Below are 24123 nucleotides of genomic sequence, written 5' to 3'. Positions count from 1 at the left end.
CAAGCCACAGGAAAATGTAATGGAATTCAGCTTCTATCACAAAACCTACTACTTGGAAAGGTCAAGGACTTTTCTGAAGGTCAAGCGATGGCTTAAGAAGTCTTGGTGATATTTTAGCTTTTATATATATACTAGCTGATTTATGCAATGATTTTCTTGTATGCTGTGTATGCTTCCAAGAACTCATAACAGTGTATTTTACCTGAAATACCTATCAAGCATCCAAGGCAAAAGATCTCCTGCATTAAGGTAAATTAAGCTCAGACCCTCCTTTCTTTCTTTCTTTCTTTCTTTCTTTCTTTCTTTCTTTCTTTCTTTCTTTCTTTCTTTTTTTTTTTTTTTCCGAGACAGGGTTTCTCTGTGTAGCTTTGTGCCTTTCCTGGATCTCACTCTGTAGACCAGGCTGGCCTCGAACTCACGGAGATCTGCCTGGCTCTGCCTCCTGAGTGCTGGGATTAAAGGCGTGCGCCACCATTGCCCGGCCAGACCCTCTTTTCTTATACAGCCCTAGTGGTATTTATACTAACGCTAAAGACTCCTAACATTTACCTAACCACCTCTAGGAATGTAATTTGAGCACATAAATTCCCTTTTAGCTCTTAGTTGACCTCCTCCCTTACCACTCCCCTTTTGGGTTGTAAAAGGAAGCCTGGCAGTCACTGAGGAAAACTCTTGTCTGCCTTTATGACTCTGTAAGAGTTCAAGCCTGGAGCTGGAGAGAGGCTTAGGGGTTAAGAGCATTAGCTGCTCTTCCAGAGGTCCTGAGTTCAATTCCCAGCAACCACATGGTGGCTCATGACCATCTATAATAGGATCTGATGCCCTCTTCTGGCATGCAGATATACATCTAGAACACTCATACACAAAATATAAATAAATTTAAAAAAAAAAAAGAATTCAAGCCTGGTGACCTTGCTTTGGCTAGAGCACTGCTATTGCATGGATATATAACTGTAAACCTCAGAGACTGGGAGAGGATTTTGACTGGAGAACAAGATGGAGAACTAGAAGAATGAAATGAGAAAGACCAAGATGAGGCAGAATTAAGATGAGAGAATTAAGATAGAACTTAGAGGGGATAGCAGATAAATGTAGAGAGAAATCGGGGAAGAAAGGAGCTAGGCATGAGAACAGAACTGAAGCTGTGTAGATAGGATTTTACCCCAGAAGAATAAAGTAGACAGACTAAGAGCTCGGTATACTTAGATTCTTTTCCTGAAAATAATTCTCGATGTTTGTAGCTTCTCTTCTGGGCCCTGGGAAGAAGATTATTAAGGCTGGACCATGATAATAATCGAGAATAGCCTGGTCTACAAAGTGATTTCTAGGACAGCCAGAGCTACACAAAGAAACCCTGCCTCAAAAAAAAATCTAAATAAATGAATAAATAAAACCCATACCAGGCTGAGCTTCTCTCTGCCTGTGGATCAGAATGTAGCTCTCAGCTACTACTCCAGCACCATACCTGCTGCCATGCTTCCTGCCAGGATGATAATGGAGTAAACCTCTGAAACTGTAAGCAAGCCCCAGTTACGTGCTCTCTTTGGTTGCCTTGGTCATGGTGTCTTTTCACAGCAACAGAACAGTGACCAAGGCAGTCTGCAGGGGACTATATACCACGTAGCTCCCTCCTTGCCCTAACCCTGCCTAAGGCAGCTTCAATAACATATTAAAGTGCTCTTTTCATTTGTTGTTTCCATGCATATTGGTGGGTTTGTTTTATTCTGGTATTTTGTTGTTGTTGTTGTTGTTTATTTGAGACAGGCTATCACTATGAGCCTCAACCTGGCCTTAAACCTGCAGTGATCCTTCCACCTCTGCCTCTCAAATTCTGGGATCACAGGTGTGCCCAATACTGTAGGGAGTGGAGGGAGCCTTGAATGAATGTGTAAAGAGTAGATGAACTCCCGAGTGAACGTGTATTGTTGATATATGGGCACACCATGTCAAGGACCCAGTGCCTCCGACCTATGGGAATATCACCATACCAACTCTGGACTATGGAGACAAGTAGACCCTGAGAGCTTGCTAGCCAGCCAGGGGGCAAGGCTACCTTCCAGTTAGTGACAGACCCCGTCTCAAGGCAGTATGTGGAGAGTTGTAGAGAAAGACACAAAGTTTGACCTTGCCTGCATATGTGTGTGTGTGTGCACAGCTGCACATTCATGGACATGTACAGATATATAATGATTTTAGAGGGTGTGTGTGGGGGTGTTGCTGGGATGGAATCCAGGGTCTTGTAGATGCTGGGCAAGTATTCTGGGACAGAATCACATCCTCAGCTACCATACACATACCTTATTCTTGCTTCAACCACATATCTAGCACTATTCTCCTTATACAACCTCAGAAAAATCACCTCTGGGCCGGGAGGTGGTGGTGCACACCTTTAATCCTGGCACTCAGGAGGCAGAGGCAGGCGGATTGCTGTGAGTTCGAGGCCAGCCTGGTCTACAGAGTAAGTTCCAGGACAGCCAGGGCTACACAGAGAAACCCTGTCTCAAAAAACAAGCAAACAAACAAACAAAAAAAAAAGAAGAAAAAGAAAAAGAAAAGAAAAAGAAAAATCACCCCAGGGTGGCAGGGTAGCACAGCAATAGAGTTGCCATCCTGCTGCTCAGTCATGCTATGGAGTCCTGGCTGGTCTAGAAATCAGTAACCTCCTGCCTCAGCCACCAGAGTGTTGGTATAGGTGTGTGCTACCACACTAAGCTAATGGTGGGATTTCTTGCTTAGTATTAGTGAGGACCCTAGTTTAGTTCTCAAAGCGTGCGCGTGTGCACGCACACGTATACACACACACACACACACACACACACACACACACACACACGTGAAGGAGGAGGAAGAGGAGTGGAAAGTCGTGTCTTTGAGCTTTTCTCCTCCTTACCTATCAAATGGGATTAAAGCTCTTGCCAAATTCAACTCACAAGTTCCATACTGTGTCCTCCTTTGCTTCCTAGAGCTGTGATAAAGACCACGATCAAAAGCCACTTGAGAAGGAAAGGATTTGTTTGGCTTGTATGTCTCAACCACAGTCCATTTTTGAGGGAAGTCAAGTCAGGAATTCTAACAGGGCAGGGACTTGGAGGCAGGAACTGAAGCAGAGACCATGGAGGAGTGTGGTTTCTGGCTTGCTCCTCCTGGCTTGCTCAGTGTTTGTTTGTTTGTTTGTTTTTGAGTTTGAGACAAGGTCTCTCTAGGTAGCCCTAGTTGTCTTGGAACTAAATATGTAGACCGGGCTGATCTTGAACTCACATAGATCCGCCTGCCTCTGCTTCCTGAATGCTGGGATTAAGGCTCAGCTTGCTCTCTTATACACCCGTGGTGGTTTGAATGAGAATGGCCCCCATAAACGCTCATATTTTATGTTTGTTTCCCAGTTGGTGGACTGTTTAGGAAGGATTAGGAGGTGTGGCCTTCTTGGAGTAGGTTTGGTCCTGTGGGAGAAGGAGTGTCACTGGGGGTGGGTTTCAAGGTTTCAGAAGCCCACACCAGGCCAAGATGCTGTTTGTGGATCAGATATAAACTCTTAGCCACTGCTCCAGAGCCAGGCCTGTTTGCCTGGTGACATGCTACCTGCCATGATGGTCATAGACTAACTTTCTGAAACTGTAAGCTAGCCCCCAATTAAATGCTTTTTTTAAAAAAAGATTTATTTATTATGTATACAGTGTTCTGCCTGCATGTATCCCTGGGCACCTGATCTCATTACAGATGGTTGTGAGCCACCATGTGGTTGCTGGGATTTGAACTCAGGACCTCTGGAAGAACAGCCAGTGCTTCTAACCTCTGAGCCATCTCTCCAGCCCAAATGCTTTCTTTTTTAAGTTACTTTGGTCATAGTGTCTCTTCACAGCAATAGAATGCTGACTAGGACAATACCTCAGGATCAATGTCCAGGGGTGGCCCTTCTTTTTTTTTTTTTTTTTTGGTTTTTTGAGGCAGGGTTTCTCAGTGTAGCTTTGCACCTTTCCTGGAACTCGCTTTGTAGACCAGGCTGGCCTCGAACTCACAGAGATTCGCCTGCCTCTGCCTCCCGAGTGCTGGAATTAAAGGCTTGTGCCACCACCACCCGGCCAGGGGTGGCCCTTCTACATTGATCATTAATCAAGAAAATGCCCCCAACAGAATTCCCTATAGGCCAATCTGATGAAGGCAAATCCTCAGCTAAGGATCTCTCTTCCTGAATGACTCCAAACTGTGTCAAGTTGACAAGAAACTAAGCAGCACAGCTGCCCATATGACTCTAGAGACAGATGGTCATTCAGGGCCGTGTGACCTTGTGGGTTCTTCCTCTGACATCTCAGTGATTCTGTTTTGTTATCTGCTCAATAGCTTCATTGATAATTCCCCTTCGTAAAGACATAATGAAAGCCAGTCGGTGGTGGCCCACATCTTTAATCCCAGCACTGGGAGGCAGAGGCAGCCAGATCTCTGTGAGTTCCAGGCCAGCCTGGGCTACAAAATAAGTTCCAGGACAGCCAGGGCTACACAGAGAAACCTTGTTTCAAAAAACCAACAAACAAACAAACAAATAAGCAAACAAACAAAAAAGGACATAATGAAGGTGTTAGCATGTGGGCTAGTGCACACACGTAAAGCTTTCAGAATAGTGCCTTGTGTATGCTGTGAGCTTCTGGGAGAAGTTGCTCATTCTCTCAGAAGCTCTGCAGTACAGTGGAGTGTCAGCTAAAGCTAGAGACTGCTCTTCTCTATGAACCTCCTGTTGGTTTTAAATATGGCACTTGTTACCATGCGAGAAAGGTCACAAGGCACGACAAAACCCAGTATCAGAGCTTTATTGAGGGGTGGGGGGGACAGAGAGAGTGACCAGGCCTGTGAAAGACACGTGCAGGGAGAGAGGGGGATAGGGAAGAGAGAGCAGAAGAGGGAGGAGGAGTCTGTGACTGGCTTTTTAAGGATTCTCCTGCACATGCGCCTGTGGGCTTACACCACACATGAGCAGATTGCATGACCACGCTGTGCGCATTAGTAATCATGCAGCACACGGATGACGTAAGACCCCTTGCTTAGCTATTGAATTGCGCATGTGCGATGATGCAGCTGGAGGAGTGGCAGAATCCTAACACCCCTGACAACCCAAACGGAGAATTAGGTTAGCATCCATGGAGGAGAAAGAAAGTTATGAGCACAACTCACAGCACTCACAATAACAGTGTCAGCAGAGAAATTATATTAGATACAAACAAAAAGAAAGTGATAATTAGCCGGGCAGTGGTGGCACATACCTTTAATCCTAGCACTCAGGAGGCAGAGGCAGGTGGATCTCTGTGAGTTTGAGGCCAGCCTGGTCTACAAAGTGAGTTCCAGGACAGCCAGGGCTGTTACACAGAGAAACCCTGTCTCAGAAAAAGAAAGAAAGAAAAAGAAAGGGATAATTACATCCTTCCTCAGGGTACCACTGCCCTTCCTCTTTATTTCTCACCAGGTTGAACAGGCTTGTGAGGAGTTGGAGTGTGAAGTGTGAAGCCCTGGATTCTATTCCTGGCTCTGAGAAGGGAGGGACAGAAAAAGAAGCCTATGAATTTCCATCCTTGTATGTAATCCTAGCACTTGGGATGCTGAGGCCAGGAAATTTTAAGTTCCAGGCCAGTCTGAGCTGAATGTTGAGACCTGTCTTTTTTGTTTGTTTGTTTTTGTTTTTCAAGACAGGGCTTCTTTGTGTAGCCCTAACTGTCACCACTACCTGGCTGAGACCTGTCTTAAATTAAATTATAGAGAATGAGGAAAGGAAGTAATCCAAACTCTTCTTACTTGAATCCTTCACAAATATGTCGTTTGTTTCCAAATCCCATCTATCCTTCATGAGGGATTCATTTGTTTCAAAAAGAGCAAAATGCAGCCAGTTGCAGTGTCTTGCACCCATAATCTCAGCACTTGGCAGGCTGAGGCAGGGAGATTGTCCAAAGTCTGAGGCCAGCCTGGGCTACACAGTGTATACCAGACTAGCTGAGGCTACATAGCAACACTGTCTTGGAAAAACAAAAACAAGAGACTGAAGAGATGAGTCAATGCTAAGAGCATTGGCTGCTTTCCCAGAGGATCCAGGTTCAATTCCCAGCACCCACATAGAGGCTCACAACTTTCTGTAACTTCAGTTCCAGGGAATCAGTTAACCTCTTCTGGCCTCTGGCGACTCTAGGCAAAAAGATGTTTCACAGACAGGTGTTACAGCCTATGGCAGTGGCGCACGCCTTTAATCCCAGCACTGGGGAGACAGAGTGAGGCGGATCTCTGTGAGTTTGAGGCCAGCCTGGTCTACAGAGCGAGATCCAGGACAGGCACCAAAAACTACACAGAGAAACCCTGTCTTGGGAAAAAAAAAAAAGCAACCCCCCCCCAAAAAAAACCACATAGGTGTTACATAGAGGCAAAATACTCATACATGTAAAATAATAATTAAAAAAAAAAAATGTCGCCGGGCGGTGGTGGCGCATGCCTTTAATCCCAGCACTCGGGAGGCAGAGCCAGGCAGATCTCTGTGAGTTCGAGGCCAGCCTGGACTACCAAGTGAGTCCCAGGAAAGGCGCAAAGCTACACAGAGAAACCCTGTCTCGAAAAACCAAAAAAAAAAAAAAAAAAAAAAGTCAAAACAAACCAAGAAGTGTAGACTGAAGTTTCTTGGTCCTGCCTAGGCAGTAGCCGTTTTTTTTATAAAATAAACACAAAGAGGCTCATATTAATCACAAACTGTTTGGTATATGGCTCAGGCTTATTACTAGCTAGCTCTTTCTTCTTTTTTTTTTTTTTTTTTTTTTTCGGTTTTTCGAGGCAGGGTTTCTCTGTGTAGTTTTTGCGCCTTTCCTGGAACTCACTTGGTAGCCCAGGCTGGCCTTGAACTCACAGAGATCCGCCTGGCTCTGCCTCCCGAGTGCTGGGATTAAAGGCGTGCGCCACCACCGCCCGGCTAGCTCTTTCTTCTTAAATTAACCTAATTCTATTAATTCTGTTTTGCCACGTGGATGTGTGGCATTTCCTGTGTTCCATTAGATCTTGCTCCTCAGCAGAGCTCAGTGCCTTCCCTGACTCAGCCTTCCTTTCTTTCTGTATCTCTGCTTGGATTCCCTGCCTGGCTCTATTCTGCCTTGCCATAGGCCATAGCAGCTTCTTTATTAACCAGTGGTAGCGACACATATTCACAGCATACAGAAAGACCATCCCACACCAAAGAAGTATGTATGTTCATTCATTTATTTGTTTATACAGTCAACATGTTGTCATAGAAAAATGAGGATGTTAGGGGCTAGAGAGATGGCTCAGTGACTAAGAGCAGTGGCTGCTCTTTCACAGGACCTATTCCCAGCACCCATATGGCAGTTAACAACTGCTTATAACTCCAGTTCCAGGATATTTGACGCCTTCTTCTGGCCTCTTCAGGCACTACATGCGTGGTGCACAGACATGCTGGCAAAACACTCACATCTATAAAAATAATTTTATAAAAGAAGAAGAATGAGGAAGTTAAATGAATTGGAGAAACTTAAACCTAATGCATCACTACACTGGTAGAACCATGTTAATATTTACTAATATTTACTCTCCTAGATTGCCCCTTTGCCTAGACATAGGCTTACATGTATTGGGATGGCTACCGTTATGTTGATGGCTCACTCTATGATTAAAAGTTTAAAATTACTGTACTTAAGAGAACTATAAAACAAAATTGGACTTCAGAACGGTAAGGGCTGTTAAGGGTTGATTTTTGTAATTGCCTGGTCTTGTATAATTTTAACAAATCTGTTGTTTATGCAAGGTCATAAGGTCAACTGCTGTTTCTGCTTCTGTAAACAAACTTTGCTTTGCTCCAGAGGACTTTCTGCTTGCACTTAGACCGACTGTAACTCTGTGTTATTTGCCTTTACAATCCCGACTGGGGTGGCTGGGCGCTATACTTTGGAATCCTGAATCCCAGGAGTAGACCTGGCGCCAGTATATGAAATAAAAGCCTCTTCCTTGTTACAATTTGCTAATGGTCAGACTGGTGAATCTCTGAATGACCCCAGACCCATAACAGTATATTTCTAAAAGTAGTCACAATATGAATTTGTTTGAAAACCTGTTCTGTCACTTTATATGTTCTGTACATAAATTATCTAGCAATAAACCCAACCAATTAGGAAAGATCTGTATAAGGAAAACTTGAAGACAATGAAAGAAGTTGGAGACTCTAAACCATAGAAAGACCTTCCATGCTCCTGGACCGGCAGCATTAATATTGTGAAGATGGCTTTACTACAATTTACATGGTGTACAGACGACATACATGCAGGTGAAGCCCTCATACACATGAGTTAAAATAAAATAAAATTTAAAAATAAAATAAGCCGGGCGGTGGTGGCACACCCCTTTAATCCCAGCACTCGGGAGGCAGAGCCAGGCGGATCTCTGTGAGTTCGAGGCCAGCCTGGGCTACCAAGTGAGTCCCAGGAAAGGCGCAAAGCTACACAGAGAAACCCTGTCTCGAAAAACCAAATAAATTAAATAAATAAATAAATAAATAAATAAATAAATAAAAAATAAAATAAAATAAAACCAGAAATGTTGAAACTGCTAAACAGAAACACCTCAAGATTTAGATATAGGAAAGAAATGTCTGGCTAGAAACCCAGTAGCACAGGAAATAGTCCCAAGAATTAACATATGGTATTCTATAAAATTAGAAGGCCTCTCCATGCAAAAGAACCTATGGACAAAGTGAATAGACAGACTACAGAATGGAAGAAAATCTTCACCAGCTGTTTCAGACAAGGGTTCATATCTAGAATAAATGAAGAAGTGCAGGAGTTGGAGAGATGGCTCAGTGGTTAAGGGCATGTGTTGTTCTGCAGAGGACTTGAATTCAGTTCCCGACACCCTCATCAGCTCACACCTGCCTGCAACTCCAGCTCCAGGAGATCCAATTCCTCAGGCCCCCATGGGCAACTGCACGCCTGTGCACATACCCACATATACATATACATAATTAAAAACAAATACATCTTTTAAAATATTTATTGTTATTTAAGTGTGTGTGCACCACATGTGTGTATAGGTGCACTTGGAGGCCAGAAGAAGGCATTGGATCCCCTGGAGCTGAAGTTGCTACAGGTGGTTACAAGCTGCCCCTTGAGCCCATAAAATAAATAAACCATAAGAAAAAAAACCTTGGCACTGTGCACACCTTTAATCCCAGCACTCAGGAGGCAGAGGCAGGCAGATCTCTGCGCTTTAGGCCAGACTGATCTACACCACAGTGATTGTTCCAGGATAGTCAGAACTATACAGAGAAACCCAGTCTCAAAAAAAAAAAAAAAAAAAAACAAAAGAAAGCCAGGCGGTGGTGGCCCACGCCTTTAATCCCAGCAGAGCCAGGCGGATCTTTGTGAGTTCGAGGCCAGCCTGGTCTACAGAGCGAGATTCAGGAAAGGTGCAAAGCTACACAGGGAAACCCTGTCTCAAAAAACCAAAAAAAAAAAAAAAAACCCAAGAAGGAGCAGGAGGAAGAAAAGGAAGGAGAAGGAAGAGAAGAAGGAGGAAGAGGAGGAGGAGGAAGAAGAAAGGAAGAATTATAAAAACTAGGAACTAGGGGCTGAGGAGAAGGCTCAGTGGTAACAACGTTTGCTGTGCAAGCATGAGCACCTGAGTTCAGCTGTGTAGCACTCATATGCTTTTTGGATTGGCAAGATGGCCGAGTGGGTAAAATCCTACATCACAATATACTAGGCGACAACTCACATAGAACCCAGTGCTGCGGAGGGGGGCAGAACGGAGACAGGAGGATGGCTGAGGCTTGCTGGCTGCCAAAGGGCAAATCCTAGGTTCAATCAGAGACCTTGTCTCAAAAGAGGAAGGCCGAGAGCATCAGAGGAGGAGCACCAGAGAGCATGCACCCACACAGTGTGCACACATACAGAGAGGGGGTGGGGAGAGACAGACAGACAGAGAGAACTATAAACAAACCAACCTGTCTGCAACACACGGGAACATGCACTAAGCAGGTGGTTCTCAAAAGAAGAAATACAATAGCCAACAAATATTCTTAAATGTGCCCGATATCCCAGCTGTCAAGGAAATGCAGATGAAAGCCGCTTTGAGGAGGGCTGGAGAGTTGACCAGTAGGTAAAGATGCTTGTTGCACACTGCTGGTGACCTGAGTTCAATTCCTGGGACCCACAAGAATGTGGATGGAGAGAGCCAACTCCACGAAGTTGTCCTTTGATTCCCACTATGCCTCGGCACATCCTCTCCATCTCATCACACACATACCAACAAATTACACAAATGAACTGTTCTGAGACTCCGTCTCACCCCAGTCAGTACGGCTAGCTCAAGAAAACATGACAACAAGTTCTGGGGAAAATGTGGGAAAGGGAGAGCCCTTATCCGTTCCTGGCCAGAGTGAGAACTCATACAGCCACTGTGGAAATCAGTGTAGATGTTTCTCTGAAAAACTAAAAGTAGGAGCTGGAGACACAGTTCAGTGGTTCAGAGCACTTGCTGCTCTTGCAGAGGACCTAGGTTCAATTCCCAGCACCCCGGGTGGCCCACAACCATCACCAACTCTGATTCTAGGGAATCCAATGCGGTCTTCTGGGAGTACCAGGTATTATACTAGTGCTGCACAGATGTATAAACACTCACCCAAATAAAATAATAAAGTTTAAAAAACAAACTAAAAATAGCAGGATGTGGCAACCTATGCCTTTACTCATGGCATTAGGGAGACAGAGGCAGGTAGATCTCTGTGGATTACAGATTAGCCCGGTCTACATACCGAGTTCCAGACCTGGCTGGACTACATAGACTATGTCATAGAGAGACCCCGTTTTAAAGGAAAACAAACAAAAATCTAGACCTACCACATGACCCAGCTGTACCACTCAAGGCTGTGTACTGAGAAGCGGAAGCTCGCCACAGGGACACCTGCTCATCCCACACCTATCTTTTCACGACAGCCAGGAAATGAAGACAGATAGTGAGTGGATACTCAAAGTGTGGTGCTTATCCACGATGGGGTTTTATTCAGCTCTAAAGAAAATGTAATTAGGAAAATTTCAGGAAGGTGAGATAGACCTGGAAAACATTACATTAAGTGAGGTAACCTGCTTAGAAAGACAAACATATGTTCTCTCATATGCAGATCCTGGCTTCTAATTCTTCAATGTGTGTATCTGGATGGTTGTATATGTGGGTAAAGACCAGGAAAGTAGGAAGGGGTCCATGAGATGGGGGGAAAGAAGCTTTAAGAGAGGAGGTGGGGTCTGGAGAGGTAGCTTGGCCATTAAGAACACACACTGTTCTTGCAGAGACCCAAGTTTGGTTCCAAGCACCCATGTAGGGTGGCTCACAACCTTCTGTAACTCCAGCTCCAGAGGATCCTACTGTTGTGGACTGTTACTTTAACTATGTGAAGGTATGTTGCATTTGTTTATGCTGCATTTGTTTAACTATGTAAAGGTGTGTTGCATTTGTTTATGCTGCATTTGTTTAACTATGTAAAGGTGTGTTGGATTTGTTTATGCTGCATTTGTTTAACTATGTAAAGGTGTGTTGCATTTGTTTATGCTGCATTTGTTTAACTAGGCAAACATGTTGCTGTTTCACCTTGCCTGCCTAAGCACCTGATTGATCTAATAGAAAGCTGAACAGCCAATAGCTAGTCAGAGGAAGGATGGGCAGGACTGATGGGCAGAGAGAATAAGTTAAGAGGAGGAATCTAGGCTCAAGAGAGAGCAAAGAAAGGAAGATAAAGAGGGGGAGACACCTGGGCCGGAGAGCCCAGCAGCCACCAGCCAGCCAGACGCAGAGGGAGAAGTGCATATAGGACATAGAGAATGAAAGAAAGGTAAACAGGCCTGAGGCAAAACAGAGATAAAGCTGGGTGGCGGTGGCCGCACGCCTTTAATCCCAGGACTCGGGTGGATCTCTGTGAGTTCGAGGCCAGCCTGGTCTACAAAGCAAGTTCCAGGACAGACTCCAAAGCCACACAGAGAAACCCTGTCTCAAAAAGCCAAAAAGCCAAAAAAAAAAAAAAAAAAAAAAGAGCTATACAAAAACAAGCCTAAACTAAACTAAGGCTGAGCATTCATAATTAATAAGAAGTCTCCGTGTCATGATTTGGAAGCTGGTTAGAGGCCCAAAGAAAGCCTGCTATACCCCACAGGCTCTCCTGGCCTCCATGGACACTGTATTTATGTGCACAAACCCACACACACACCACCACCACTACCACAACCAACAATAATATTACCTTTTCACCTCGCAAGGTGGTGCACACCTTTAATCCCAGCACCCAAGAGGCAGAGGCAGGTGGATATCTGTGAGTTTGATACCAACTTGGTCTATGTTCTGGTGGACGATCCACCTCAACTCCCCTCCCCATCTTTCCCCAAACCCGCCCCTTCAAAGCTCGCCAAACATGGCTCCTCCCCCAGAGAGACTCAAGCCCCCTCCCACAGAGTGTTTAAGCTTCATGCCAGAAAACAGACACATGGTTTTCTAGTCTCTCATCCCTGTCTCCTGGGGGGGGGGGGGCAGAGAATCAATCAGGAACACTTTAGGCATTAAACCTGGGCTTTTTCTAATTCGGAACCGAGGCTTTTTCTAGTTCAGTCTGATTTGGTCTGATTTGGATTGCTGCCGGTGGAGAGGTTTATCAGGATGCAAAAAAACTTATCATTACTACATAGTGAGTTCCAGGCCAGCCACGGCTACATAGAAAGACCCTGTCTCATAAAACCAAAATAAATAAATAAACCTCTTCTAAAAAGTGAGAGGTGGGGAGGACAATAGAATGCATGCGCTATCAAATGGAAGGGGGTACAGGAGTTAAAGGGGGGGTCAAAGCAATAGGAGAAGAGCTGATGGCCATGGGAAACAATCAACCAAAATGAAATATGTATAAAAAATACCATTAGGGCTGGGCATTGGTGGTTCACTCTCTTAATCCCAGCACTCAGGAGGCAGAGGCAGGCAGATCTCTGAGTTCGAGACTAGTCTGGTCTACAGAATGAGTTCCAGAATAGCCAAGGCTACACAGAGAAACCCTGTCTCAAGAAACAAAAACAAAACAAGACAAATAAACAAAAATACCATTAGGAAACCTGTCATTTTATAAGCTAATTATGTTTTTATATGAATTAGAAACTTTTAATCTAATATCTCTGTATTAATATAACACCAGCTTACTATGTATTCTTCTAGATTTTCCTCTTTGCCTATACGTAGGTATTTATGTATATGTCTTTTTGTTTTTTGAACAAGGTCTCACCATATATCCCTAGCTGGCCTGGAGCTCACTCTGTATAGATCAAGCTGGCCTAGAACTCATAGAATTCTCCCTGCCTCTGCTTCTCAAGTGCTGAGATTAAAGGAGAGAACTACCATGACCCCCTTCTTTCTTTCTTTTAAAATTTTTATTTATCGTGAGGGGTGAATGCATGTCATACTGCAAGTATAGAGGTCAGGGGACAACTTGCCAAAATCAGCTCTCTGCTGCCACCATGTGGGAGTCCCGGGGATCAAATGGAGGTTTTCAGACTTGGTGGCAAGTCCCTTTACCCTTGGACCTTAACCCTCTGACTCATCTTGTCGTTGCCAGTGATGCATTTTTAAGGTGTAGTTTTCTTTATTGCCGTATTATCTGTATTTCCTATCGAATGTTTTGGGCCAAAGGAAAGACGAAGTTTTTTGTTTGTTTGGTTTTGGTTTGGTTTTTTTTTTTTTTTTTTTGAGAAAGTAGTAAAGATTTTTATTGTCAATACAAGAAAACACAAATAAATTAATTTTTACAACAATCTTAGACTCCAGAGCTTCTCTGTGAGGTTAGCTCATTATGTAAACAGACTAGTATCTAAAATGATCTAGCAAGCGAATGTGACAGTGTGCAAGACCAACAGACTTGTGAACAATGAGAATCCTTTCCTCAGTAAGATGTGTTATTGTACATATGAGGCTAACTTGGTGGAAAATGCTCTCAAGGTTATCACAATAAGGTGACACCAAGTTCAGATGAACCTGAAGACTATAATCCAATTGTACCTATCTTTAACAAAAGCTTGAGCTGGATGTGGTGGTATATGCCTTTAATCTCAGCACTGGAGGCAGGGGCAGGTAGATCTTTGAGTCTACTGGTTTTGGTTTTTTCGAGACAGGGTTTCTCTGTGTAGCTTTGTGCCTTTCCTGGATCTCGCTCTGTAGAACCAGGCTGGCCTTGAACTCAGAGAGATCTGCCTGGCTTTGCCTAACACTGGGATTAAAAGCGTGCGCCACTGCCGCCCAGCGAAAGACCAGGTTTACTGGCGATATTTTACATGTGCATGTGTTTGTGTGCATGTGGGTGTACTCACCTGTGCAGGTGCAGGAGGAAGTCAGAGATAACAAGGGGATGTCTTCCACAACCACCCTTTTTTTAAATTTTATTTTATATGCATTGGTGTTTTGCCTGCATGTATGTCTGTGTGAGGGAGTCAGATCCCCTAGAACTGGAGTTACAGACAGTTGTGAGCTGACATGTGAGTGCTGGGAATTGAACCCGGATCCTTTGGAAGAATACTGAGCCATCTCTTCAGCCCCTTCCTCATTCTTACCTTAGTTTTTGAGACAGGGTCTCTCACTGAAGCTGGAGATTGCTGTTTTGATTGGCTGGCTGGTCAGTGAGCCCCGAACAACCGGCAGCTGCCTGATTCTCCCTGCCAACACTTAGGTTACAGATCGGCTACCACGCCTGGCTTTTACATGGTTGTTGGGGATCTGAACTTAGGTCTTCATGTTTGAGCAGCAGGCCCTGTTAGCATTCGGGCATCTGTACTGGCCTGCCCTTAGGGTCGTATAGTGGTTAGTACTCTGCGTTGTGCCCGCAGCAACCTTGGTTCGAACCCGAGTCATGGCACCATATTTGTATTTTAAAAAAACGGCAGGAAGGAGTCACACCATACCACAGGGTCCACGTGGGGGGTTTATTGAGGGGAGGGTAGAGAAGGGACAGAGAAGGGGCAGAGACTGGTCCCTGGGGTGGAGCGTGAAGGAAGAGAAAGGTGAGAGCCAGGCAGGGCCCGCCTTTTATATGAGAATGTAGCACATGCGCACAGTAGGTGCTCTTAGTGGCTGCGGCTGAGGATGTATCCTGTCAGGACCCTAAGGGCAGGCCAGCACAGACGCCTGAATGCTAACAGGCACTTTACCCTCTGAGCCATCTCCTCAGTCCTATGATAACGTTTTGAAATTTATTTTTCAAAGCTTTGACCAACCCGATTCCAAATCTGTCATTATAGTTTCAGGATTCAACTGATTTGGCTCAGGCTTTGTGATGGTTAAGAAGTCCCAAGACAGGCCTTTGGGGAGTCTGGATGCCAGTAACATAGCTCAGTCCAAGACCAATGGCCTGGCCTCTGAACCAAGCTAAATGACTAAGGGCCTGTGGTGTAGAGGACTGGTACAGGAACAGTCTGGGCCGGGCAGTGGTGACGTATAACTTTAATGGTCTAGAAATCGAGTTCCAGGACACCCAGGGCTCTGTTACACAGATAATCCTTGTCTTGAAAAAAAAAAAAAATTAATTTGTTTATTGAGATATAGCGTACATAACCCTGGATGGCCTCAATTTTGGGATCTTCCGGCCTCAAGCCCCTAGAGTGTTAGTGTTAAGTAACAGGACAGTAGGGTGAAGAGTGAGGTCAAAATTAGCACATGAAAGAAAGCAGCTGGCAGGAAGGAAAACTGGAAATACCCACACCAGCAAGGCTGACAGAGCAGAGAGTATGTGCCATAAGTGTGTTATACAGATGACCTCTAAAGATCCCAATCCGTCAGGCATGAGCACCTCTGAGCTTCTAACCTGTCCCCCAGCTCTGGCCCACTTCCTCTCTTGGAAATGTTTTCTTCCTTAATAAACTGTCTCTGCTTCTACCACTAATCTATCTGTCCCCATCCAATTCCTTTAAAAACAAAACAAAACTTGGATAGGTCCATTTAAGTGTCTCTCTTATTTATTTATTTATTTATTTAGGTTTTCGAGACAGGGTTTCTCTGTGTAGCTTTGTCCTGGATCTCGCTCTGTAGCCCAGGCTGGCCTTGAACTCACAGAGATCCACCTGGCTCTGCCTCCTGAGTGCTGGGATTAAAGGCGTGCGCCACTGGCCTCTTATTTTATTTTTATGTATATGTGACTGTGTGTGTAGGGTGTGTGTGTGTATTTGTGCTTGTGAGTTCGGTGCCCTAGGAAACCAGAGAAGGGATTCCCCTGGAACGAGTTACCCACATCAGCACCGCTAGATGTGGGTGCTGGGAGCTGACGTTGGTCCTCTGTAAGAGCAGTGCATGCTCTTAATCACCAAGCCACCTCTCCAGCTTTAATTCTCAATCTGTCTGTCTGTCTCTCTTTTTTGAGACAGGGTTTCTCTGTGTATATCCTGGAACTCTCTCACTGTAAAGCAAGTTGGCCTCAAACTCACAGAAATCTGCCTGCCTCTGCCTCCCAAGTGCTGGGATCAAAGGCGTGAGCCTCTGTCTCGATTCCACAGACCCTCGTGAACCTACACCCACATCCCATATACAACAAACCCACCTATTTGCCTGCCAAATACCCCATTTGGAAACCCCCTACCCTGGAGCTATTAAAACCTTACCTGCCCAGTCCAATGCTCTTGAGACCTGCCTGAGGGGAGGTTACATGAATAAAAAAACTTGCTTTAATGAGTTTGGCCATGATAATTTGGGTCGGTGGTCTTTCCTCCCATCTTTGGGATTAACAACACCTAGCAATTTTTAGTTTCTTTTTTAAGTTAGAATTTCTTTAATTTGGAGTAATGGGGGGCGCATTGCACGGGTGCATGTGGTCAGAGGACAACTTGTACCCTCTTTCCACTGTGTGGGTTCCCTGGATAGAACTGAGATGTCAAGCTTGGTGACAATCACCTTTAACCACTGAGCCACCCCACTGGCCCCGATTCTCTTATGTCTAATGATTTGTATGCTTTCCTTTAAAACTGGTAGCACTCAAGGGACCGATGATTCATATTTCAACTTTATCTCAAACTTCTGCTTTAATGTAAGATGCTAATACATATGAATTAAAAACGCCGTCATCGTCTCTTTTCTGTGGCAGGACCGAAGACTCCAGGCACTCACCTCTACAAAGGGAAGCCTGCCTACCACCCAAGTTCCTGGGATTGCTTCCCGGGACTGGGTCCCGTGGAAGACGGCCCCACCAAGATGGAGGCAGGGTTTAACTCTCCACTCTCTCCCTGGGCTTGACCTCCGCTGGCAGCCTTTCTTTGTCTCCACCTTTGTCTCTGCCCGGGGTCCTTTGTCCTGCCTCCCGCCCGTTCCTCTCCAGGCTCTCCGCATCTTAGGGCCCACGACTCCGCTCGGGTGACTGGCCGTCTCTTATCTTGCTTCTACATCTCTTTGTCTCCGGTACCCCGTCTCTAGCTCCTGCCACTGTGTGCCCCTCGCCGCCGACAGTGTCCTGACTCGTGGCTTTCAGGCGAGGACCGGGCAGGCTGAGCTCGGTGCCGAGCCCCAGCCCAGCCCCCACCCCGAGCCGGGCTTTGTTTCCCCCGCCTCGGCGCCCCGCCCCGCCCGCCCGCCCGCCCGCCGGGTCTCCGGAGCCCTTTGTCTGCCAAGGTCTCTCCCACCCGATCCCCGGGCTCCTGGCCCGTTGTCCCGCGCGGGCGGCCGGGCCCCACCGCGCCCGCTAGCCGAGCCGGGGAGGCACGCCGCCAAGGCCGCGGGGTCCCGCTAGAGCGGTCTCCGTGGCCGCCGTGGCCGCCGTGGCCGCCGAGCCCGCGGCTCCTCCGGGTCCTAGAGCGGCTCGCTGAGGCCCGTGCTTCCGCTTCCCGTCCCGCCCCGCGGCGCCCGGGACGTGGGTCGAGCCCCCTCCCGGCGTGGCGCGGAGCCCGCAGCGGAGCCGCTGGCGGCAGCGGGGAAGGGGACGGCGAGTGCCCGCGGGGTCACCGGAGCCGCGCCCCGGTCGCGGGCCGACGACGGTGCAGCACGCGGCGGAACCCCGAGGCAGCGAGCTCCGCCGCTCGGCCGTCGGCACAGGTGAGGGCGCCGCCAGGTAATGGCTTCTTGGGGACCCGGGAACGTCGGACGTGGGCGAAGGGGCGCGGGAGCAGAACCCGAGGGCAAGGAGCCAGCGTCTCTGAGCACCTACTGTGTGCCAGGCCGGGGGGCGGCCATCCTCCACGGCCCGCTCCCCTCCCCCGCGGGCCTCCACTCGTCCGTTCTGCCTCGGCTCTGCACAGGCCTCGGGGCTCAGTTGTGATAACCTCCCCTGCCCTGTCCTCTGCATGCTTTCTGCAGCAAGACTGGTGTAAATCCAGCTCTAATCCTGGCTCCCTTCTCAAAGCCTTCCTCGCCTTCCTTATTTCTGTTAATTAAAAGCCTTTCGTGAACCTAGTGTTAACGTACAAACCTTGTTTACTCCGACTAGTCTCAGTATCCTTTCCCAAATAACCCCATTCCTTTCCATAGTTTTCTCTTTGCTGCCTGAGTGATGCGCGTCCTTGACTTCTTATCTCTTGTCTCTTGTGACAACAGAGTTGTTAGGAACCCACAGTTATAGATAGTCCTTGCTACCTGGTCATTTCTCCCACCACCCCACAGTATCTGTAAGGAAGTAAGTACATGTAGAGTCATTGAAGTTACAAGGGACAGAATAGAGCCAGTGGTCTATTCTCCATGTACCTGTAATCCCAGGGGGGTGGAGAATTCAAAGCCACCCTGGGCACTATAGTAAGAATGTTTCAAAAACTGAAGGAAAAAAGCAAAACAGATTGAGTAGGAAGATCCCATACTAGGTTTTCTAAATAGAGATACTGTAATATAACACAGGCTTGGGTAGATGCAAATTAGAAACTTGACTGTTCTCTAACTTTCCAGCCTTAAGAAAATTACTTTAGTTGGGTGGTGGTAGTCCAGGCCTTTAGTCCCAGTACTTGGGAGGCGCAGAGGCAGGAGGATCTTTGTGAGTTCCAGGACAGCCAGGGTTACACAGAGAAACCCTCTCTGGGGCAGGGGAAAGCTGGGTGATGGTGGAAAACAGCTTTAATCCCAGCACTCAGGAGGCAGAGGCAGGCAGGTCTCTTTGAGTTCAAGGCCAGCCTGGTCTACAGAGCAAGTTCCAGGATAGTCTTGTAAAGTCTTGTAAAACCAAAAAAAAAAAAAAAAAAAGGAAAAAAATGTGGAATGTTTATTTAACTAAGCAAAAATGTGTTACATTTGTTTATGCTGCATTTGTTTAATTATGTAAAGATGTGTTGCTTTGCCTGCACCTGACGAGTCTAATAAAAAGGTGAATGACCAATAGTTAGGCAGAGGGGGGATAGGTGGAGCTGGCAGGCAGAGAGAATAAGTAGGAGAAGAGGAAAAAGAGAAAAAGGGAGTCAGTCACCCAGGGCCAGCCCATCAGCAAGACACAGAGTAGGACAGGAAGAAAGTAAGGTAAAAAGCCTGAGGCAAAATGTAGATGAAGAGAACCGGGTTAATTTAAGTTAGAAGAGTTAGTGGGACAAGCATAAGATAAGGCTGAGCATTCATAACTAATAAGTCTCCGTGTCATGATTTGGGAACTGGTTGGATGCTAAAAAGAAGGCCTGCTACAAAAAAAAAAAAAAAGAAAAAGAAAACCAAAGAAAGAAAGAGAAGAAAAAGGAAATTAATTTTCTTTGTTTCCATGAGTGTAAAAATAAAGAGAATATTATTGATAGGATTTTGAGGGTTCCGTATTGTTTAGTTTAGTGGTTGTTGCTTAAAAACATGGTAAGCCAGGATGGTGGTACATACCTATAATCCCAGGATTTGGTAGGCTGAGAATGGTTGTTTCGAAACAAGTTCTTACTTTGTAGCCTTCTTGGCTGGCCTTGAAGTCCGATCCGCTTGGCTCTGGCCCCCCTCCCCCCCCCCCCCCAGTGCTGTGATTAGAAGCATGTGCTACCATGCCCGCCAAGATTGAAAGTTTAAGACCAGCCTGGGCAGGTTATCCAAACTCATGTTTCAAAATAAAACAAAAAGAGCTAGGGATGCAGCACAGTGGTACTTATAATTATTGAGAGACAGGTAGTTAGTGCTCCCTAAATTCAGTAGAGAGGGAGAAAAAGTCAGGGGGTCATCCATTGTTAAGTCTTACTGGGGAAATTACCACTCGGGGTAGAGGCCCCGGGTTCCACTTTAGCAGCACTAAAAGAAAAAGTGAGGTTGAGCCGAAGGGTGAGATTTATAATTCTGTTTTCTTTCCCCAGTTCTAGGGAGTGAGAATATGGAGGTTTGTCTGGTGGATGAGTTTGAACATACTCCACAGGAGGAGAATGGCTTAGAGTTCAAGGAAGAGGAACAATTAGCCCCAGATCATGAAGTAGGAAATGCTTCTCTCAAACCTGAAGGCATTCAGAGCTGGGATGACTTATGGGTCCACAGAGAGGGGCTTGGAAAGCGACAGCCTCGAGACCCCGTCCCCAGGGTCCTGGGAGAACCCCGCTGGGGACAGGCTAGTAATGACCGAGCTGCCGCCGTGTGTGGTGAGTGTGGCAAGAGCTTCCGGCAGATGTCAGATCTGGTGAAACACCAGCGGACTCACACAGGGGAGAAGCCCTACAAGTGTGGAGTCTGTGGCAAGGGCTTTGGGGACAGCTCCGCCCGAATCAAACACCAACGGACTCACTCTGGGGAGAAGCCCTACAGAGTGCGGACACCAGCCTCGGGCCCTCCCAAGATGCCTCGGTCCCGGGTTCCTGCTGGTGAGCGCCCCACTATCTGTGGGGAGTGTGGGAAAAGCTTCCGGCAGAGCTCTGACCTGGTGAAGCACCAGCGGACTCACACAGGGGAGAAGCCCTACAAGTGTGGTATCTGTGGCAAGGGCTTTGGGGACAGCTCCGCCCGAATCAAGCATCAGCGGACACACCGAGGGGAGCAGCTTCCCCGGCCAGTGGTTCCCCGGCGGCAGCCATCTCCGGCAGCTCCGACAGCCGCACCGAGACCCAAGGCCCAGGACAAGCCGTACATCTGTCCTGACTGTGGCAAGAGGTTTGTGCTGAGCTGCAGCCTCCTGAGCCATCAGCGCAGTCACCTGGGACCCAAACCCTTTGGTTGTGATGTGTGTGGGAAGGAGTTTGCCCGGGGCTCTGACCTGGTGAAGCACCTGCGGGTGCACACAGGCGAGAAGCCCTACCTGTGCCCCGAGTGTGGCAAATGCTTTGCCGACAGCTCTGCCCGGGTGAAGCATCTCCGCACCCACAGCGGCCAGAGGCCTCACGCCTGCCCGGAGTGTAACCGTACCTTTAGTCTCAGCTCCACGCTTCTGCGTCACCGCCTTACCCACGTGGAGCCCCAGGACTTCAGTTTCTCCGCGTACCCTGTAGCCCCCCTCATCCTCAGCCCACCTCCACCTCCGCTTGTCACTAGCCCCTCCCTGACACCTCGGAGCCCTTCACATTCCAGTGATGGGCCCTTTGGCCTGCCCGGCTTGGAACCAGAGCCTGAGGGTCCACAGGCCGGGGAGCCTCCCCCACCACTGGCAGGTGACAAGCCCCACAAGTGTCCTGAGTGTGGCAAAGGCTTCCGCCGAAGCTCTGATCTGGTGAAACACCATCGTGTGCATACAGGGGAGAAACCCTACCTCTGTCCTGAGTGTGGCAAGGGTTTTGCTGACAGTTCCGCCCGAGTCAAGCACCTCCGAACCCACCAGGGCGAACGCACCAGACCACCACCACCATCTACCCTCCTGCGGCCACATAACCCACCTGGTCCTATACCCATGGTCCCTCAGTCTCGAGTGCGGGGCCAGCCCTCTGGACCCAGCCAGCTTCATGTGTGTGGCTTCTGTGGGAAAGAGTTCCCCCGGAGTTCAGATCTAGTCAAGCACAGGCGTACACACACTGGGGAGAAGCCATACAAATGCTCCGAGTGTGGCAAAGGGTTCAGTGATAGCTCTGCCCGGATCAAGCACCAGCGTGGGCATATGGTCTTAAGGCCCTTTGGGATAGGGGATGGTCTGTCAAGGCCTCTCCTCCAGGAGGAGTCACCAGCTGGAATAGAGTGACGGGGAGTCCAGGGAGGGTAGAGGCCCAGGGTACCAGAGGGAGGGTATCTGCTGCCGAAGGCAGAGAAAAGCCTGGGAAATGGTGGGAGGGATGTGGAGGGAGGATGAAAATAGAAACAGATTGAAGACCATAATGTTCATGCTCAGGAAACTCTTGGCTAGGTGTTGGGAACCTCGCCAGTATGAGCTGTACCACAGCTTCTAGAACACTGCCCAGCAGAGGAAGCTCGTCATACTTGTAAAGTTGGTAAGCTGGACTCAACTCTAAAATCCTGCTGCCTTTTGTTAAGAATGCATCCCTTTGCTGGGCACAGTAGTGTACAACCTTTATTCCAGCACTCGGGAGGCAAAGGCAGGCGGATCTCAAATTCATGGCCAGACTGCTCTACATAGAGAGTTCTAGGTCAGCCAGGACTACATGGTAAAGCAAAAAGCAAAAAAAAAAAAAAAAAAACAAAAACAAAAACAAAACCCACAAAAAAAAACCTTAATCCTCCCAACCTTAGGCTGGGAGAACATGGATTGTTTGAATTTAAGGTGTCAAAACAAGGCAGGGACATCTTGACTACCCTAGGGGGGGGGGAAGTATTGCTGTGGCGCAGGCAGTTTCCACCTCTACCTGTGGATCACTGGATGTGGTTGTATCCAGGAATGGCCCTTTGGGAAAGAGCATAAGTCTGTGCTTTGAGGGCCCTTGCAAGGGCAGGGCCAGTGAGGCCAGAGAAGCTTCAAGTCTCCACAGCCAAGCATCTGTCTCCTTACTAATAAACTGTCCCTTGTCTGAGGTTTGGTGTGTGTGTGTGTGTACATGGATAAATACAAACTCCAGCAAGGATTGAAGTTGGTACAGAAGCACTGTTGGAGGTAAAGCCCTCCGCCGTGATAAACTTACATGGGTCCCTTGCCTTAAGTTTGTTAAATAGATTGCCTTAGATGATTTAGCTGCTCTCATTGAAGGCAAGTGTCCTGGCTCATGCCTGTAATCCCAGAATTTAGGAGGCTCACTGGGATCCAGGACAGTCTAGTGAGATCCAGACCCAAAGAAAAAGTCTTCAGTTCTGTCAGCCGATTTCCTAGGCTAAGGTCTGGTTGTTAACAAAAACTTAGCTACAAACTGGAGCATGACCCTTGAAAAGAAGAATGTGAAATGCCAAGGAGGGAAGGCCAGTGACTGGGACTCGGAAAGCTGGTTATCAGTGAAGTGGCTGTTGCCAAGCTCCCTGGGACATGTTCAGAAAGTTTGGATGCTAATTCATCACCAGCCAGGATGCTGGGAGACCCACCTCCTCGGGCCTTTGAGTTGTGTTACTTCCCCAGGACTAGAGCTTCCTCTGCAGCAGAAAGCTGGTCCCCATCTTGTCCTGAGTAAAGCATCAGTAGGCAGGGAAAGGAGCTGGCCTCATCGGCCAGTGGCAGGAATCCTTAGTTCCACTCATTTGGCAAGTTCCTGCCAGACCTGGTAACTCAGATAACTGCTCAAGAGTAGTCCGACAGTTTCCCAAGATCTTAGCCATCGATGCTTCCCCAGAAATCAGCTATCCAGGCCCTTGTGAAGTTAGATGCATACTTGAAATCCTGGGACTTTGCAGTCTGCCCCAAGGGCCCTTAGAGGCTTGTGTCTCCGTGCATAGGAATCCTGTTGGCCCTAAATGAAGCCCTTAAAGGGGCTTTTGAAGGACCCTTCCTGACTCTTTTTCTATCCAAGCAGACCCCAGTGAACTTTGTAAAATTCTGTCAGGCCATGTCACCGTTCCATTGAAAACACTGTGATCACTCGGTGCTCTCTGTAAAGTATAACTCCTGGGCTGGGCAGATGGCGCCCATATAGTGGCTTACAAACCAGCCCTAGCTCCAGGTTTGGAGGATCTGATGCTGTCTTCTGAATTCTGCTGCACCAGGCATGCACATGGTGCACATACATGGATACAAGAAAACAAAATACACATAAAATTTTGAAATCTTAAAAAAAAAGAGGGGGGTTGTTTGTTAATCCAAAAGATGCAAGGAGAAAGACCACCAACCCAAATCCTGGCCAAATTAATTAAAGCAAGCTGTTTATTCCTATACATGGGTTGCCTCCC

General features: G+C 47.3%; 1 protein-coding gene across 1 annotated transcript; it reads left to right on the top strand.

Moving 5' to 3' along the window:
• The first annotated feature begins 5061 nt into the window (after positions 1 to 5061).
• On the top strand, positions 5062 to 22826 carry Znf48 (zinc finger protein 48). Its single transcript, XM_059257584.1, has 3 exons — positions 5062 to 5119; positions 17824 to 18048; positions 20247 to 22826. The coding sequence occupies exons 1-3, from the start codon at positions 5062 to 5064 to the stop codon at positions 22040 to 22042; spliced, it is 2079 nt and encodes a 692-aa protein (XP_059113567.1). The 3' UTR covers positions 22043 to 22826.
• The last annotated feature ends 1297 nt before the right edge of the window (positions 22827 to 24123 follow it).

The sequence above is a fragment of the Peromyscus eremicus genome, chromosome 1 (assembly GCF_949786415.1).
Source record: "Peromyscus eremicus chromosome 1, PerEre_H2_v1, whole genome shotgun sequence".
Lineage (NCBI taxonomy): Eukaryota > Metazoa > Chordata > Mammalia > Rodentia > Cricetidae > Peromyscus > Peromyscus eremicus.
Note: the sequence above shows the minus strand (reverse complement) of the source record. Positions and strands in the feature narration are given on the sequence as shown.